Source organism: Malania oleifera, chromosome 13 (assembly GCF_029873635.1).
Source record: "Malania oleifera isolate guangnan ecotype guangnan chromosome 13, ASM2987363v1, whole genome shotgun sequence".
Taxonomy (NCBI): Eukaryota; Viridiplantae; Streptophyta; class Magnoliopsida; order Santalales; family Ximeniaceae; genus Malania; species Malania oleifera.
Window position 1 is genome coordinate 84785447 of NC_080429.1, and position 16087 is coordinate 84801533.

The 16087-nt window shown below is 34.9% G+C and overlaps 1 protein-coding gene across 1 annotated transcript; it reads right to left on the reverse strand.

The window, feature by feature from the left end:
• Positions 1 to 3444: 3444 nt before the first annotated feature.
• On the reverse strand, positions 3445 to 12914 carry LOC131145518 (phosphoserine phosphatase, chloroplastic). The gene is made up of 8 exons (XM_058094655.1): positions 12613 to 12914; positions 11687 to 11917; positions 11318 to 11450; positions 11115 to 11222; positions 9326 to 9419; positions 4276 to 4425; positions 4150 to 4203; positions 3445 to 3752 (listed from the first exon to the last, which is right to left on the reverse strand). The coding sequence occupies exons 2-8, from the start codon at positions 11907 to 11909 to the stop codon at positions 3627 to 3629; spliced, it is 888 nt and encodes a 295-aa protein (XP_057950638.1). The 5' UTR covers positions 11910 to 11917; positions 12613 to 12914; the 3' UTR covers positions 3445 to 3626.
• Between the last annotated feature and the right edge of the window lie 3173 nt (positions 12915 to 16087).

Consider the following 16087-nt stretch of genomic DNA (forward strand, 5'->3'; position numbering starts at 1 on the left):
AAGAATGGCAAACCCAAGAGTGGGGGAGCCGACCCTAATTCATCAACCTTACAGGAAGCTTCGTCATCTCGAGGGTTCAACACACCCAATGGAAAGGGGAAGAGTAAAATTGAGTGTTTCTTGTGTCGAGGTCCTCATCGAGTTTTTGAGTGCCCTCACAAAGCATCACTTAATGCCTTACAGGCTTCTATTGCAGAACAGGCAGTGGAAGACGATGGGGAAGAGGATGACGCCCCAAGGGTGGGTTCAGTGCGGTTAGTGAACGCATTGGAAAAGCAGGCAAAAACACCGAAAGTTACACGAGCAAAAGGGTTAATGTTTGTGGACTTGAGGATAAATGGGAAGAGTACTCGCGCTATGGTGGATACGGGAGCTACTCATAATTTTGTTTCGCAGTTGGAAGCAGAAAGACTCAACTTATCCTTAGAGAAGGATACAAGACGCATGAAAGCAGTTAACTCTGTAGCCCAGCCTACTCTGGGAGTAGCCAAGCAAGTGGTGATAAAGCTTGGACAGTGGGAAGGTCATGCGAATTTCACAGCGGTGCCATTGGATGACTATCCAGTCATTCTAGGAACGGAGTTCCTAATGGAGACGAGGGCAGTGCTGATGCCTTCGGCTGGTTCCCTGTGTCTGATGGGAGATCACTTGTGCATGGTGCAAGTCGTTGCAACGAAAGGAGACGAAGGGAAGTCCCTTTCAGCCATTCAACTCAATGAAGGATTGGGTAAGGGTGAGCAGACACGTCTAGCCACGGTGGTGGTAGACAAAGAAGTAGGCCAAGAGCTGGAGCCTACGACCATCCAAGCGGTGTTGGATGAGGATAAGGAGGTGTTGCCGGATAAGCTGCCTCACAATTTGCCTTCACGACGGACTGTGGAGCAAGAGATCAAGTTGTTATCAGGAGTGAAACCACCTGCTAAAAGGCCATGTTGGATTGCGCCTAGAGAGATAGTAGAGTTGGGGAAACAACTTGATGAATTGGAAGCGGGATGTGTTCGCCCTTCCAAAACACCGTTGGGAGCATCGGTGTCGTTTCAGAGGAAACATGAAGAGCATCTACGGAAGGTGTTCGACAGGCTGAAGGGAAACAGTCTGAATTTGAAGAAGGAGAATTTCTCTTTCGCTCGGCGGAGCAACAAATTCCTTGGTCAAGTCGTTGAACAAGGTCGTATCCGGAGGGGTATGGAGAAGGTAAGGATGGTTCAAGAACGGAAGATCCCCACGACAGTGAAGGAGTTGCGTTCCTTTCTTGGCCTTACTGGATACTGCAGGAAGTTCGTTAAGGGGTATTCGCGGAGAATGACTCCAACGACAGGACTACTGGGGAGGTATTATTGGCCACACACGCGGGATGATGTGGTTGATTATACCAAAACTTGTCTCACTTGCCAACAAGACAAGGGGGAGCGGAAGAAGTATGGTACTTTCATGGCCGCACCAAAGTACTGTTTGGCAGAGGGGACGACACAATTGTTCCTTGTGACTGTTGTGAAACATTGGGGTTTTCCCCAAGTTATTATTTGTGACCAAGATTTAATGTTCACTGACAACTTCTTAACAGAGTTTTTCAGGATATTCAGGTCACATCTTAACATCTCTTCTAGTTATCATCAACGGACAGACGGACAGATGAAGAGATTCAGAGAGCTGCTAGATGAGTACTTGTGCCATTTTGTCAACGACAACCAGAAGAATGGCGTGCAACTACTTGATGTGGCTCCGTTCTGTGGCAACGCCCAAAGGCGCTCCATAACCAACAAGAGCCCTTTTGAGCTTGTTATAGACCAGCTGCCGCTGTTACCTCACACAATGGGCAAGCCGTACAGACGAAAGAGTCCTGAGGCGTACATCTTCACCAGTGAAGGGAGACAGAATGCAGACTTTGCCCAAGCCTATCTGGAGAAAGCTTCTAAGCAGATGAAGAAATGGGCAGAACAGGAGAGAAGACCGCAGTTTCATGTCAACTTCCTCAAGCCATTCAACGCCAACACCAACAACCTGAGCAGGAGTCAGTCAAACAGCGTAGAGTTGAAGACAGTGCCACCTGACAGACATGATGTTGAAGAGATCCTTGCAAACAGAATGTTCATATCCTCAAGGAAGAAGCGGCAGAAGTTCCTAGTGGAGTGGAAATGCCTTAATGACAAAGAAATCAGCTGGATTTCAGTGGAAGATTTGAAGCCACTCGTGGACAAATTTGAAGTGTACCTATCGCCAAAAGTCTACGAGGCCGTCGACCGCATAAGTGGGGGAGAATGTCACAGGCTAAGCTTGTTCAGGGCATTATGCTTGCCTATGACCGCTTATCTCGTGTGTTTGGGATGGGTTTCCATCATGTAAATACTAGTGTAGGGTTATTTTCTAGTATTTCTTTCATTGTAAGCCAAATAAGGCAGTATGACTCCTCGGTCACTTTGATGTTTCCTAGTGCTAGAGTGAGAATGGCCTAGAAAGCTCTTTAGGGGAGGGTGAGTGTTCATCAATCATTGTAAAACTCACTAGCAATTGTCAACGTGCTTAGCCTACTTGCCTCCCTCGCTAAGTACAACATGTCAACGGAGGATTTGTTAATGAATTACGTTTGCTTCAATATTTACTGCTTGGTTGCCACGGCTTTCATGAATTGATTATTATTTCCGCTGCTATCTGATTGAATGTTAATGAAAGTGTTTCGTGGATGAATGTTGGTAAACAAAAGGCTGGCTAGTTAAGCAAGAGTGCTTCAGCTAGCGCCGCACGGCCCTTCACAACGGTGTGAAAAAGGCGGACCGTGACACATAGCTACGGAGTACACACACCAAATGCCCCATGTATGATAATTAAGGAAACAAACATGTAATGATGGCTTTCAAAGCTCTTCTAACCTGGAGTTATTTGCTAATGTTAATCTTCTTTAGACACAGTGGGAGAGGAAGAGATGATTAAATATAAGCAGAAAATGAAAAGTGTGGGAGAGGCCTATACTTAAGTGGAAAAGCAAATGAAGAGTGGAAGAGTCATTAAAGGCATTTGCAGAAGATGATTTTGTCACATGTTGACAGCAGTAAAAAGGTCTTCTGTAGAAGTTTTCACATTTCAAATTTTCAGTTTAAAGTGGACAAAAAACTTAAATGTGAAATTTCAGCATTTTGTTTAGGTTTAAGCCACAATGAAATTTGATGACAGCCACATAATCCGAAACATTTATTTGGTTGCTGGACAGGAAAAGGCTTGGAGAAAGTTGTCTTTATAGAAAAATAGCTCTCCATATTTACATAACGCACTGCTTTAGATTAAATGAATTTGAATCGGGCATTGTTCATAGGTTCCAAAAATCATTAACATGATTTCAAACAAGCTCACAAAGTATTGACCATGAACATGGCCAAAAAAATAAAATAAATTCAACCAAGATTTGGTAGATCCTTGCATCAATTAAGGCGAGTGTTTGCAGCACCAACATGATATCAAATGCTCACACTTCATTTATTCTCTCATGTTTTATTTTATTTTTTTCACAATCCATGACATGATAAAGACAAATAATAACAATTACAACAAATGGCAAGAATATAACTATGAAATGCAGGTGCCCTGGGCAACCCACCAAGATAATATTAAAGAAAAATGCCAAAAAACAGAAGCTATTCCAAGGCATTCATTAGATCTCTAAAACTAAACACCAGCCAATCAGATTTTGCTGCAACAGCCTCTCGAAGTTGAACTCCAGCATAGCAAATAAACAAGTCAGCACCTCCTGGTTTACGGGCCTACACATGAGGGGGCAGGGGAAAAAATTACCACAATCACTAGGAAACTCAAAAGCAAACAAAAGTTCATGATAACAAGCCACTTCTCCAGTAGAAAAACAACAGAACACTAGAGACGAATTTGGCCAACAGTTCGAAAGAGAGTGGACATGGTGAGCAGAACATAAATCACATCATCAGTTTGGTGGGTTTGTTTACATCAGAGTAATCTAACTTAATGGCATGCACACTTCTTTAAGTACAAAATTAGTGCATGGGGCATGCAAACTTTTTCCCAAATTCACATGTGCAAATTTTATGGTGTGGTGTGAAATGGGGTTTCCCCAAATTTTATGTTTGGGGTCTTGGAGATACGTTCCAAATGTAAAGCTATGGTGTTAAATATAATTTTTCTTACCTCAAGATCAGTAGCACCATCTCCAATCATGACTAAAGCCCGGTACCCATGAGCCTGGAGAACCAGCTTAAATAAATAAACGATATTCATACAAAGCAAACACAAAACCAGAGTCATAAGACTAACCTTCCTTATATGTTGAACTGCAGTAGCTTTCCCTCCACTCCTTGAAGTAGGCTCACTAGTATCAAACCCTGAGAACTCCCCAGAGCCTCCAAACAGCAGTTGATTGGCAAAAATGTTATCAGGTGGAATCCCAAGGATTGATGCAACAGGCTTCAACAGAAATTGCTCCAGTCAATAATTTTAAAAACAGTGCTTACATGTAACAGTTACCTCCCATTCAACTAAAGCATATCTACTGTATACACAATAATAAATAAAGGGGACTCTAGGATCTAGGGGTTCGGGGGAGATCGGATAGGATCCTACCCCAACTTTTATTTTGCTAGGCTTATAGCTAAAAAACCTACTTTCTTACAATTACAAGGTTCATTCGCAAGACTGCAAGTGTGTCACACGTATTTTTTTTCCATGATGGTGGAGGTAGTTTTTGTCTACTTGTGAATGATATTTTCCTCTTTTTTTTTTACTTTATATAAGGGACTTTCGGGGCACTTAAGGTTGAAAGCATTCTCAAATCTAAGCATTAAAAAATTGAATAAATTTGATTCTTTTTCAAACATAAATTTTTAACCTCCAAAACACAAAACAATCGACTTATAGCCAGGAACATCAATTCAAGAGTTCAACTTTAAAAACTAAACAAAAAAATGGAGGGGGTGAAGGAGAGAGAGAGAGGGAGGAGGAAACATGTGCAATGTCAGGGTTTCTGAGTGCAAAGCTCGCAGATATTAAAATTGATCCCTAACTTATTGTACATAAAGCAGTATCCACTCGTTTGATGCTTTGATTGCAAATCAGATTACTAATTTCTTTTCCAATATTTATTCAAAAGAGGATTTTTGCAGGCCTGTGATTGAGGGTTTAGATTTGGAAACCCATGTCCAGGGATCATGTGAGTTGGTTGGAAAGGTCTTTTGAGGAGGAAGTTAAGGCAACTGTGTCTGGGATGGAAAGGGATAAAGTTTCAGTTCCAGCTGGGTTTAATTTGGCTTTTCTTCAAGAGTATTGGGATGTGTTTAGAGTGGATTTGTTAAAGGTCTTTAATGAATTTTATTGTAATTGATTCTTAGCAAGAGCACTAATTCCACTTTCATCACTTTGGTGCCTAAGAGGAGTAGATCTATTAAGATGGCTGATTTTAGGCCTATTAGTTTAGTGACTAGTGTGCATAAGACCATTGCTAAAAATTACTAGCTAACTGGTTGACTGATTGAGTATAGTCTCAAAGGTTATACTATTCCTAAGGATCAAAATGCCTTTGTGGCAGGTAAGCTGATTGGGGATGCCATTTTGGTTGCTTATAAAGTTGTAGAGGAGGTTCGGAGGAAGAGGGAGAAAAGCATTCTTTCCAAATTGGATTTTGAAAAGGCTTATTATAAGGTTAATTGGAATTTTCTGGATAAGGTGTTGGCCAGAAAAGGGTTTGGGGAGAGATGGAGGAGTTGGATTAGGGATTTCTTGTCTAATGCTTTTTTCTCAGTTATTGTGAATGGAGAATCTAAATCTTGGTTTAGAGCATTGGGAGGTGTTAGACAAGGGGATCCAGTATCTCCTTTTCTCTTCGTTTTGGTTGTTGATGTTTTGAGTAAAATAGTGGAGAGGGCGGTTGATAAGGGTTTACTTAAGGGCTGGAAGTGGGTAGAGATGGGGTTTGTTTGCCCCATCTTCAGTTTTCTGATGACACTTTTTTTCTCCATTCGTGATTATAAAGATTCTTTTTTTGAATAATTTGACTCCTCTTCAAGTATTTGAGAGGGTTTTAGGCCTTAAAAATAATTTGGGGAACAGTGGTGTAGCAGCCATCCATTTGACATCTAGTAGGTCTAGGGTTTGCTTTGATAGAAGGTTGTGGTCTTTTGAATTGGCCTTCGTCTTGTCCAGCTGTCCCATTTGTAGGTAATCTTAGGTGTGAGGATTTTTGGGATACAGTGATGGAGAGAGTCTCTTAAGTGTTTGGATGGGTGGAAAGGTGAATTATTTTCTTTCGGGGGTCACATTACTCTTGTTTAGGCTTATCTTGCTAGTATCCCCTCTTTATTATGTTTGTTTTTAGGATTCTGGTGGGGATAGCCAGTAAGATTGAGAAGATCATGCAGGATTTCCTTTGGTTGGGGTTTGGGGATAAAGGGAGATCAACTTTTTAGCTGAGAGACTGTCTGCAGGTCTAGGTTGGAGAGGGGGTTTGGATCTTGGTAAGTTGGTGTCTCAAAACACTGCTCTTTCAGCTAAATGGTTATGCCAGTTTCCCTTAGAGTCCTCTCTCTGGCATAGAGTCATTAAAAGCAAATTTGGTATGCATGTGAACAGTTGGGATGCTAATTTTAGGAATTAGATGTTCTTTGGAACGCCCATGGAGGTGTATTCCTCTGGTCTACTCTGCCTTTGTTCCTCACACTAAGTTTGTCTTCAGTAATGGTTTTCATATTTGTTTTTAGGAAGACTTCTGGGTGAGTAAAGCTGCTTTATTGTATTTTTTTCCTCATCCTCATTGTTCGAGTTCAGGTCATAATGAGGTTATTTCTTTCTTTTTGATTTTTGAAGGTCATTCATTTTCTTGGGACTTCCAATCTGTTGAAATATTAATGATAGAGAGGTAAAGAAGTTGTCTTTGTCGTTGATGTCATTGGAACCACTTGTCCTTCCTTTGGGGTGGATAGACATTTTTGGTCTTAAGACTCTTCAGGGGCTTATTCTTACAAATCTTTTTGTGCCTACTTGATTAATGTTTTTACGCTCCACCGAATTATTTGGAAGGCCAAAGTTCCCTCAAAGATCAAGGCTTTTACTCGGTTGGTTGTTCTTAACAGAGTTAGTTGCAGAGTAGAAGACCTTCAAAGGCACTTTCTCTTGATATAAGTTTTCTTTGTCTTGATAGTTTTGAAACAGCTCTCATTTGTTTTTGCACTACTCATTGCTTGGAATATACGGAATAAGCTTTTCGGTCCTATGAGAGAAAATTGGGTTTGTCCAAAGTCCATGGAGGACTTGTTGGCCACTTCTTTTGCTGGTTGGGTAAAAGGAAGGATGTGTGCAGTTTTCGCAGTTCTGTGGGGTTTACTGATCGACAGAAATGCTTGCACATTTATGAAAAAATAATAAATGAACAAATCTTTGTTATGGGAGAAGAATCATCATTTGGCCTCACTTTGTTGTGCTTCTGCTGGTTGTTTTAAAGGAGTGGGGTTTTCTGAAATCCAATAGGATTGGTTGGCTTTGCTAGTCTGATGTTTGAGTTTCATTTTATTATTTTTATTTTATTTATTATTTTCTCTTTTTTTCTTTCTTCCATTGTGCTTGATTTCCTGCTCTCCTTCTTGTACATTCTTCTTTTTCAGTTTTTCTAATAAAGTTATCTTCTTTGCTATCAAAAAAAAATAAAAAAATAAAAAAATAAAAAAATAAAAAAATAAAAAGCAGTAACCATAATTTCAAAACATCTCAGTCATGCATATCAATAATTAATACAACAAAATTTTATCGCTTCCGTAACAACTATCAATTAAAAGTTCTTTCCCTCCTTTTCCTTAAAAATTAAGATGATTTTAAATGCATGGGTCTGACCCTGAGAACAGCAATTTCATTAGGCACCAACAGGTTATTAAAATCAGGATCCTAAATAGGATTGCTAGGACAGTTTGCAGGATTGGATTGTAGAATCAGATTGAGGCTTGTAAAATTATACTAACTACGTAAATAAATATGAAAAATGCACCTGTATGTTGTCTTTCCATTAGATTTCTATGGTACAAGTCTACAGAATTGGCTAGTAAGTGTCGAAGACTCCAAAAAAATCACAAGTATAAAAAATGAAGTGCTCAAATTACTGCATTCCTAGCTTAGTCAAACCAGCTTATGATGAAAATGAAACAATGACTTTTAAAAATATATTAAAAAAAGAGAGAGAAGAACATAATTTTTTAAAATACAATCAGTGAATAAACAATCATACAACATGAACATCCATTTTTCTTTTCTTTTCTTTTCTTTTTTAAATAATAATAATAAAAGTCTTAGCAAGCAAATGATAAAACAAGCTAGCTTCTATCTTAAATGTCAGCATCCAAGCACCTCACCTCATTAGTACCACTAAGACTATAAGCTATGACTTCATAAAGGCCATCATTAAAATCATCACTATCATTATCATTATTATGGTTAAATGCAACAACATATTATTTATCTATCTTCATTGTTAATGTTTAAATTTTGCATCACTTAATATCACCAGTGAACCGAAAAATAAAATTTTGAGTTATAATTTTGTTAATATAAAATAGACTGTTAGATTACCACTTTACCTAAAAGCTTAAGCTATTAGGTTGTGGACAACAATGTATATCAAGCTTTAACACTCCCCCGCATGTGCAGCCCAACAGCACGTGGAGAAATGAAAACACAATAATATCACCCATTATAGGGAATACAATATTTTTTCTAAATACCATACAATAGACGTGGGCAATAAGACTAGAACCCAGGACCTCCTAGTAACCAGCTCTGATACCATGTTAGATTACCACTTTACCTAAGAGCTAAAGCTATTAAGTTGTGGGCCAACAATGTATATCAAGCTTTAACAAAAACCAAATCATTTTCTAAATTGTCTAATTCATTTACAAGTTATATTGGACAAAAACCAAGCATGTATGAAAAGTATTTTAACAAAAATATTTCAAATATATAATGAATGTACTCAATGTAGGATTTTACGATCCTACTATGATCCTATTGTGATCCTACATATTTGCAATTCTATATAGGATCAAGATAGTTTTGGTAAGGTAGGATTGCACGATTTTAACAACCACGGGCACTAGTGGATTGTGGATTGTGGATTGTGGTGAGATTGTAGCAAGCTAACACGATAAGTTTCTTAGGTACAAGGAAAATATTCGTAGATTCCTTATATCCAACATCCAAAATTAAAGATACTACAGGCTCTTCATATTTATAAGATAATGTTATATCAAAGTAAACTATTCAAAATATTAGGGTTTGGGAATGGTTAAATAAAGTAAGAATCTATAAAACAAAGATACTAGGTGCATACATTGATCATTTGACGAAAACCTCCAGAGATCAAATAAACATTGGCATTATTAGCCTTCAGCTTCTTGACCAATTCATCCATGTCAGGAGAAATCCTACACATTAAACAAGAGGAACAAACAACTGTCTTTAAATCTAGACATATCTTGATGAATTTTGTAATCATCATGTTGCCTTGAAAAACAAACAAATAAATAAATAAACATAAAATGACAAGATATATAAACTTAAAACAAATGACAAGATATATAAACTTATAACAAAGTACTTATTGATGGTTAATAGCCAAATAATTGGAATTTGAGCTTTGTTTTGTTAAAAAAAGGTGGTTATTTTTCCACTCCTTTACATAAATTTTATAGGTACTATAAATGCCTCCTTTTACCTTAGACTAATCATAAAATAAAATATTAATTATGGCCCACAATCAAATGTTAATTGCTTACTTTATTAATTTTTAATGTCATAATTTTTTGCAAGGTTTGGACCCTCAGCCAGTACTTGGGATTGAACACAAGACACAAGGAAGGTGCCCTAATCAATCCCAAGTTATGGGATGTTGTAGAGATATTTGACTTGGTGGGCTCGAACCAAGATCCGTTAAGGGCAGCTCACTCCTCTTAACCCTTCCTTAGTTAGCTCAAGTGTCATCCACGACATGTGGCAATTCCTTATTGTTTTCTTTCCATCTATGTGTCATTATACTATTAAATGACTCAAATTGTCTTTTTTTCAATTGACCAAAGCCTCATACACAACCATAATCCTCCCTCACTGGATAATAGCCTCACTCTTAATTAGTACTATAAATGCCACTATTCTCATTCCATCTGAGGAGATCTTTTGGCTCTCATTTCTCACTAGAGACCTTCTCTCTCTAACCCGGTTCTCCCCTCTTGGCAAGCTCCACTACTTTCTATTACTTATATGCAACACTGCCTCCCTTCCACATACAAAAACCCCCATTTACAGATACCATACATATAATACCAATGCTAGTACATAGATTTAAATTTCTGTGGAAATAAACAATGTAAAACTCTTATTAAGACGTTAAGTCTAGGCACAAATAAGTTGAAATAACATATCCATCATATTTCTGACTCTATTCCAAAACCAATTCTTGATTTGGCTAAGCCCAAAACTTGGTGACTACAAAAATAAAAATAAACAAATAAATAAATTCATGCATTCAAACTCTTCTTTGGAATTCTGCCTTGCATCATAAAATGAAATGTTTTGCCTTGCACTATTGCCATAAGAACACCATAGAAAAGAGCAAGGAAGGAGTTTGATTGATTTTTTTTAAGTCCTAGCTTAAATAAATAAAGCAAGAATATTTGCATAAAACACAAAGTAATGCAAGCCAATTAATGGTAAGCATAAATATAAGGAACCAAGTCTTCTACAGGAAATAGGTCATCCATTCTTACCTTGAATTAAAGTTTTTATATCTCATGGAAATTGAACAAGCCCATAAAGTTTACCTTAAAATCTATTGCAAGTTGATTGAAAGTCCTTTTTTTTTTTTTTTTTTCTATAAGTGCCACTTTCTTGAATATAACATTTGGCTTCAGAAAAGGAATTTTAAAATGACAAAAATAAAATTCTATTTTATTAAATGATTTTGTTGATGCATCCACATTACATCATTTTTGCTTTGCTGTCTATAAATTACATATTTTAGAAGGCCAATATACAAATTTGATACAATTTCCCCAAGTTAAAAAATAAAAAATAGAAAAAAAAATCCAATAAATACTCCAAATGATCGAAAGGGGTCATCATACCTTGGTGGCCTTTTCTCAAGGAAATCCTGCACCTGTGATAGGGATGGGTTAAATAGAGACAGCCTAGCAGCCAAGGCCTCCTCAAAGGGTACAGATCCATTCATTGCTCTGGCAAAAGCTAAAAGAAAGAAATTAAACATGAAATATAATTTACATTAAAAATATTTTAAAATATTTTTCAATGGAAAATGAAAACATCCAACCTAGCAGTCCATTCTGCAACAGCCTTTCCAGCTCCACAAAATTCTGCAAGTTCATCAATGCCTTCATCTAGGCACACAGTGCTATCCACATCAAAGCATACAGCATCCGCATTTCGCCACAGCTCAAGAACCTCTTATTGTTTAAAACAGCAACCATCAAATGTAATGGTAATGTAGAATTTAGAGTTCAAAAGATCATTCCACAAATAAAGTCACTATAGTTTTTAATTGTCTTGATTAGAAATAATTCCAAACTTCCACAACTTGGGATTACATTTTGTTACATGATTTGGTAAAATCCAAAAGCCAGATGTCAACAAACACAAGATAAGAATATCAATTAAAATTAGTTGAGGTGTTGCATAGAACCTTTGGATGGTAGCGTGTTGTTGAATCGGCCTAACGACGAGGCTTCTAAAGGTTGAACTGATGCAGCAACGGAATTAAATGATTTGGGATCTTTCTTCATCGCAACAAAACTACTATATGATTTTTTTGTTAGTTGCGGCGTAAATATAGAAATAGAAGGACAGTAATGCCGTATGTGATTTGTATGAAGTGAGGCGACTCGTGCACTCATTAAACCTTCCATGAAATTACCTGTTCCCAAAAAATCAAAATAGTACATTTTTAAATAAAAATGATGCTAACTACTTTGAATGAACTGCATATGCTCTAAGCTTAAATTTTTTATTAAATAAAATGATAAATGAAATTCAAGACAAAGCAACAATTAAATGGACGACATAATAACAAGAATTCATTAGTTAACAATCAACGAATAGAATAAGTGTGAAAACAAATGACAAAATAAACCAAGAAAATCTTATAATGAGAAACAAAACAATAAAGATAACAGTAAAAATTCAAATAGTATAATCCAAAATCTGATCTGCTGTGGAATGGAATTAAAAACAATAGGACAAATATGGAATAAAAAACAGTACGTGAGAGTCGTAGATCTGCAAGCAATATAAGAATAGAAAATTCGATGCAGCACCTCCAGGCTGCAGAGAAAAAGTGAGAAAATATAACAAACAAAAGAGGATTTCAAGTCTAATATGCTTTCGCTACCCCAGTTTCCAGAAAATGAAGAACTTAACCCAGCAAGAAAATCTAACATTCCAAATGCAAAAAATTTTCTTTTCCTACATTATTTTTGGGCAATCAAATCAAGCAAACACACACACACACAATGAATTATAAAAACGCAAGAAGAAAATGGTAAAAGTAGAACAAAACCGAGGAGAAACAACCATTTAAGAACGAAATGAAAAACAGAAGAAAGCAAGTACCGGCTTCGTGTAGTAATTTGCTTTTGCTTTTCTTATTTTCGTTATTAAATGTTTCGAATTCTCAGCTTCTTCTCCTCTCAGATCTTCAATTCGCCAATTCGCTACGCGTTTGTATTCAAAATCTGTGCAAGGATTCATGCAACAGGCGGGCCTGGGTATGAGTTTCACCAACCATCGCCTTGGGCCGCGTTTGGGATACCGGAATTGAAAGAATCTCTTTCTGTCTAGTTTAATTCATTAAATTTATTATATTACTATATAGTTTTCAAGAAATTTTAAGTAATTTAATATGAAATAATTATATCATAAGGCAATAATTATGCTTTTTAATATTATTATATTTAATTATACAATAATTAATTTAAATTAATAGTAATATTAGTATTTTTATTTGCGTTACTATACTTTTTATAGTTATTTTATTATACTTCTTGCTATCACTATTATAAAAATATTACGACATATAAAAAAATTATAACATCATTAAATATAATATATTTTATATTATACCCAAAATTTTGCTACTATTATAATATTAATGTTACATTTTTCTTATATTTTATTAATATTATAAAAATATTATAACATGTAGAAAAATTATAACATCACTAGAGATAATATATTTTATATTATAATATTATATGAATATGATTGCATATGACAAAATAATAATGTCGTTAAATATAATAGTAATAATGTTATAATTATATTTTATTTTGTATATTTATATTTAATGATATCATAATATTAATACCATTTTTTTACCCAATGCAATATTTTTTTATTTTTTATTTTATAGTTTATAATATATTTTGTTATAGATACATGTTCCACATATATATAAATGTATTTATATCCATACTTGTTTATACATGTCTATTCGGTTAACTGAATTTAACCGAATCAAATTATAATTAATTATGAAAAAAAAATATGATTATATAATTTATATGCTTTCAAAATTCAACTTAATAATTTATATTTAATTATTAATTAATTACATAATTTGAGAATTTTATGGATTTAGGGAATTGTGGAAACCCTAAATTATATAATTTTTATTTAATTATTAATTAATTATATAATTCGGTTAAATTAGTTAACTGAAATTCACATTCTCTATAACTGAACCGAAAACCCAATAACTAAATCTACCAAATTATTAAACCAAACCAAACCGAACCGAATCGAATTAAAAATTAGCTGAACCGAATCGATCGAATTTAATTGGTTAATTCGGTTAAAACTAAATTATACTCACCCCTAGATTAGAGGGGGTTTGGATGGGCTAAAGGAAGAATTTCATTCATAAATTGATTAAAAATCAAAATAGATTCCTGCAAACCAAATAATGGAATCCAACTCAATCATTCTTATTATGATTCTTATAATTAATTAGTGAATACCAAACATGAGCCAAAAAAATTATCGTATAATCAATCTCATTTGCTTAAGGGGTCATCTTCATTAGTGTAGATAAATAGTCAGATTTATCATCAAAATTTAGTTCAATTTTTAATATTTTAATTTGTATTTGATTTTCTTAACTCACAATCTAGTTGTCATGTGATTTATATCAATTAGCTTAATGAATGTGAGCTTATGTACAAATACGTTATCAAACCATCTCTTTTTTCTTCTGCAGCTCAATAAGACAAAAAAATAATAATAATGCAATTAGATTGTAAATAGAGGAATTAAATATCAAAATTGAAATGCTAAGATTTAATTGTAATTACATGACTAATTATGTAATTTACCATTTTAAAAGCTAAAACGATTACAATCACTATGCACATCACTCAAGGCATTTTCCAAAACTATAGGCATAGGACTTCTTGGTTAAGGAGAAAAAATTTTTGGAAAAGTAATTTCTTTATTTTTCTATATTTGGGATTACATACAAAAGAATAAATAATTATTGACTTTTTGAGTCTGATCCCTGTTTTAATGCTGACAAAGCATTCGTATCTTATATGTGTATTTAATATGTGAACAGGTTTATAATTCAAACACACACATAAGGAAAAGTAAATGGAAATCATAAAGGACTTCAAGCTTATACACTTGGCATATTTCATAAAAATTAGAAAAGCAAAAAAAGAAGAAGAAGAAGACATATATTTTAATTTGTAAATGCATTTAAGTTTTGGACTGTAATAATGCACGGTTTGCATGATATGATTGAAAGTTTAGATGACCATAGACAGACCTTAGGCACCAACACTTCTAAAAACATTTTACTAAAATGTCAAAATCATACAAAAGGTTTTAAAAATGTTTTAAGATCAAAACAGGGCTAAATTTAAGAGCTTTTATTGACTCCGGTCGACCGACCCTTGAACATTATACATGCTCCAATCGACCGGCTTTTACATTTGGGCAAATATGTAATTTTAAAATGCCTGGTCGACCGGACCTGAATGAACGTCTAAGTCTCGGCCGACCGACCTTTATTTTTGGAAAATTTCTTGAAGCCCGATCAACCGACCTATATGCGTTAAAAATGCCTAGCCGATCGACACTATTCACTTGACCAACCGTTTCTCAGTCTTTTGGCAATCGTCTTGGCCAGCCGACCGACATCTTACACAACCGACTAAACCCCTCAAACAAATTCAAATTTTAATTTAGGATGGTCAACCGACGCTCTCCCTAGTCGAACGAACCTCTCGGATTGGTCAAATTTTTCAGCGGTAAACATGTTTAATTTTTAATTAAACAATTTTAAAAATACTCACCGCATCACTAACTGTCATATTTTGAGAGTTGTCTATAAATAGCCCCTCATAACTCATTTTTAAACTAATGATTATTTTGTAAATTCTCTAATTTTTTTAGGGTTTTATTTTACTCTCTTTCTCTCATTATTTTGCAAAATCCTTTTGAAAGAGAGCATTTAATTTGGGGCATTTACTTTTATCATCAATAGCATTTTCTCTCTATCAAAGAGTAAATTGAAGTTTGGAAATGTTTAGGAGATAAAGAAATTATTTGTTAACTAATATATTTAATAATATTATAAAAATCAAGAAAATGATAGAAGAATGGAAGAAAAGTACATTAGTACCTCTGTATAAAAACAGATACGACATTCAAAATTGTAATAAGTATCGTGAAATTAAGATTATAAGTCATACAACAAAACTACTGGAAAGGGTAATTGAACATAGAATAAGATTTGAAACGAAGATTTTTGGATTTATGCCTTGGAGATCAACAATAGAAGTTGTTTATTTTTCAAGAAGTTTGATTGAAAAGTTTAGGAAAAAGAAAAAGAAAAAAAAAAACTTGCATATGATCTTTATTGATCTAGAGAAATGTAATTTCAGTAATGTAAGAGTAACAACAAAGAGAAGATTAAACTGGATAATCAAGAGATTAATAGCATTAATAAATTTAGGTATCTTGGATCTATTATGCAAGATTAAGGGGAAATTGAACAAAATGTAGTACATAAAATTAAAAATAGATT

Bases quoted from the DNA above. Each gene is read 5' to 3' on its own strand.
- LOC131145518 (XM_058094655.1), bottom strand. From the start codon at position 11,909: ATGGAAGGTTTAATGAGTGCACGAGTCGCCTCACTTCATACAAATCAC. The intron at 11,223-11,317 runs GTTGGATGTTTT...AGCTTTTGCCAG, and splicing joins GTTGCAGAATGGACTGCTAG to AGCAATGAATGGATCTGTAC. The intron at 4,204-4,275 runs GTTAGTCTTATG...CTGGTTCTCCAG, and splicing joins CAGTTCAACATATAAGGAAG to GCTCATGGGTACCGGGCTTT.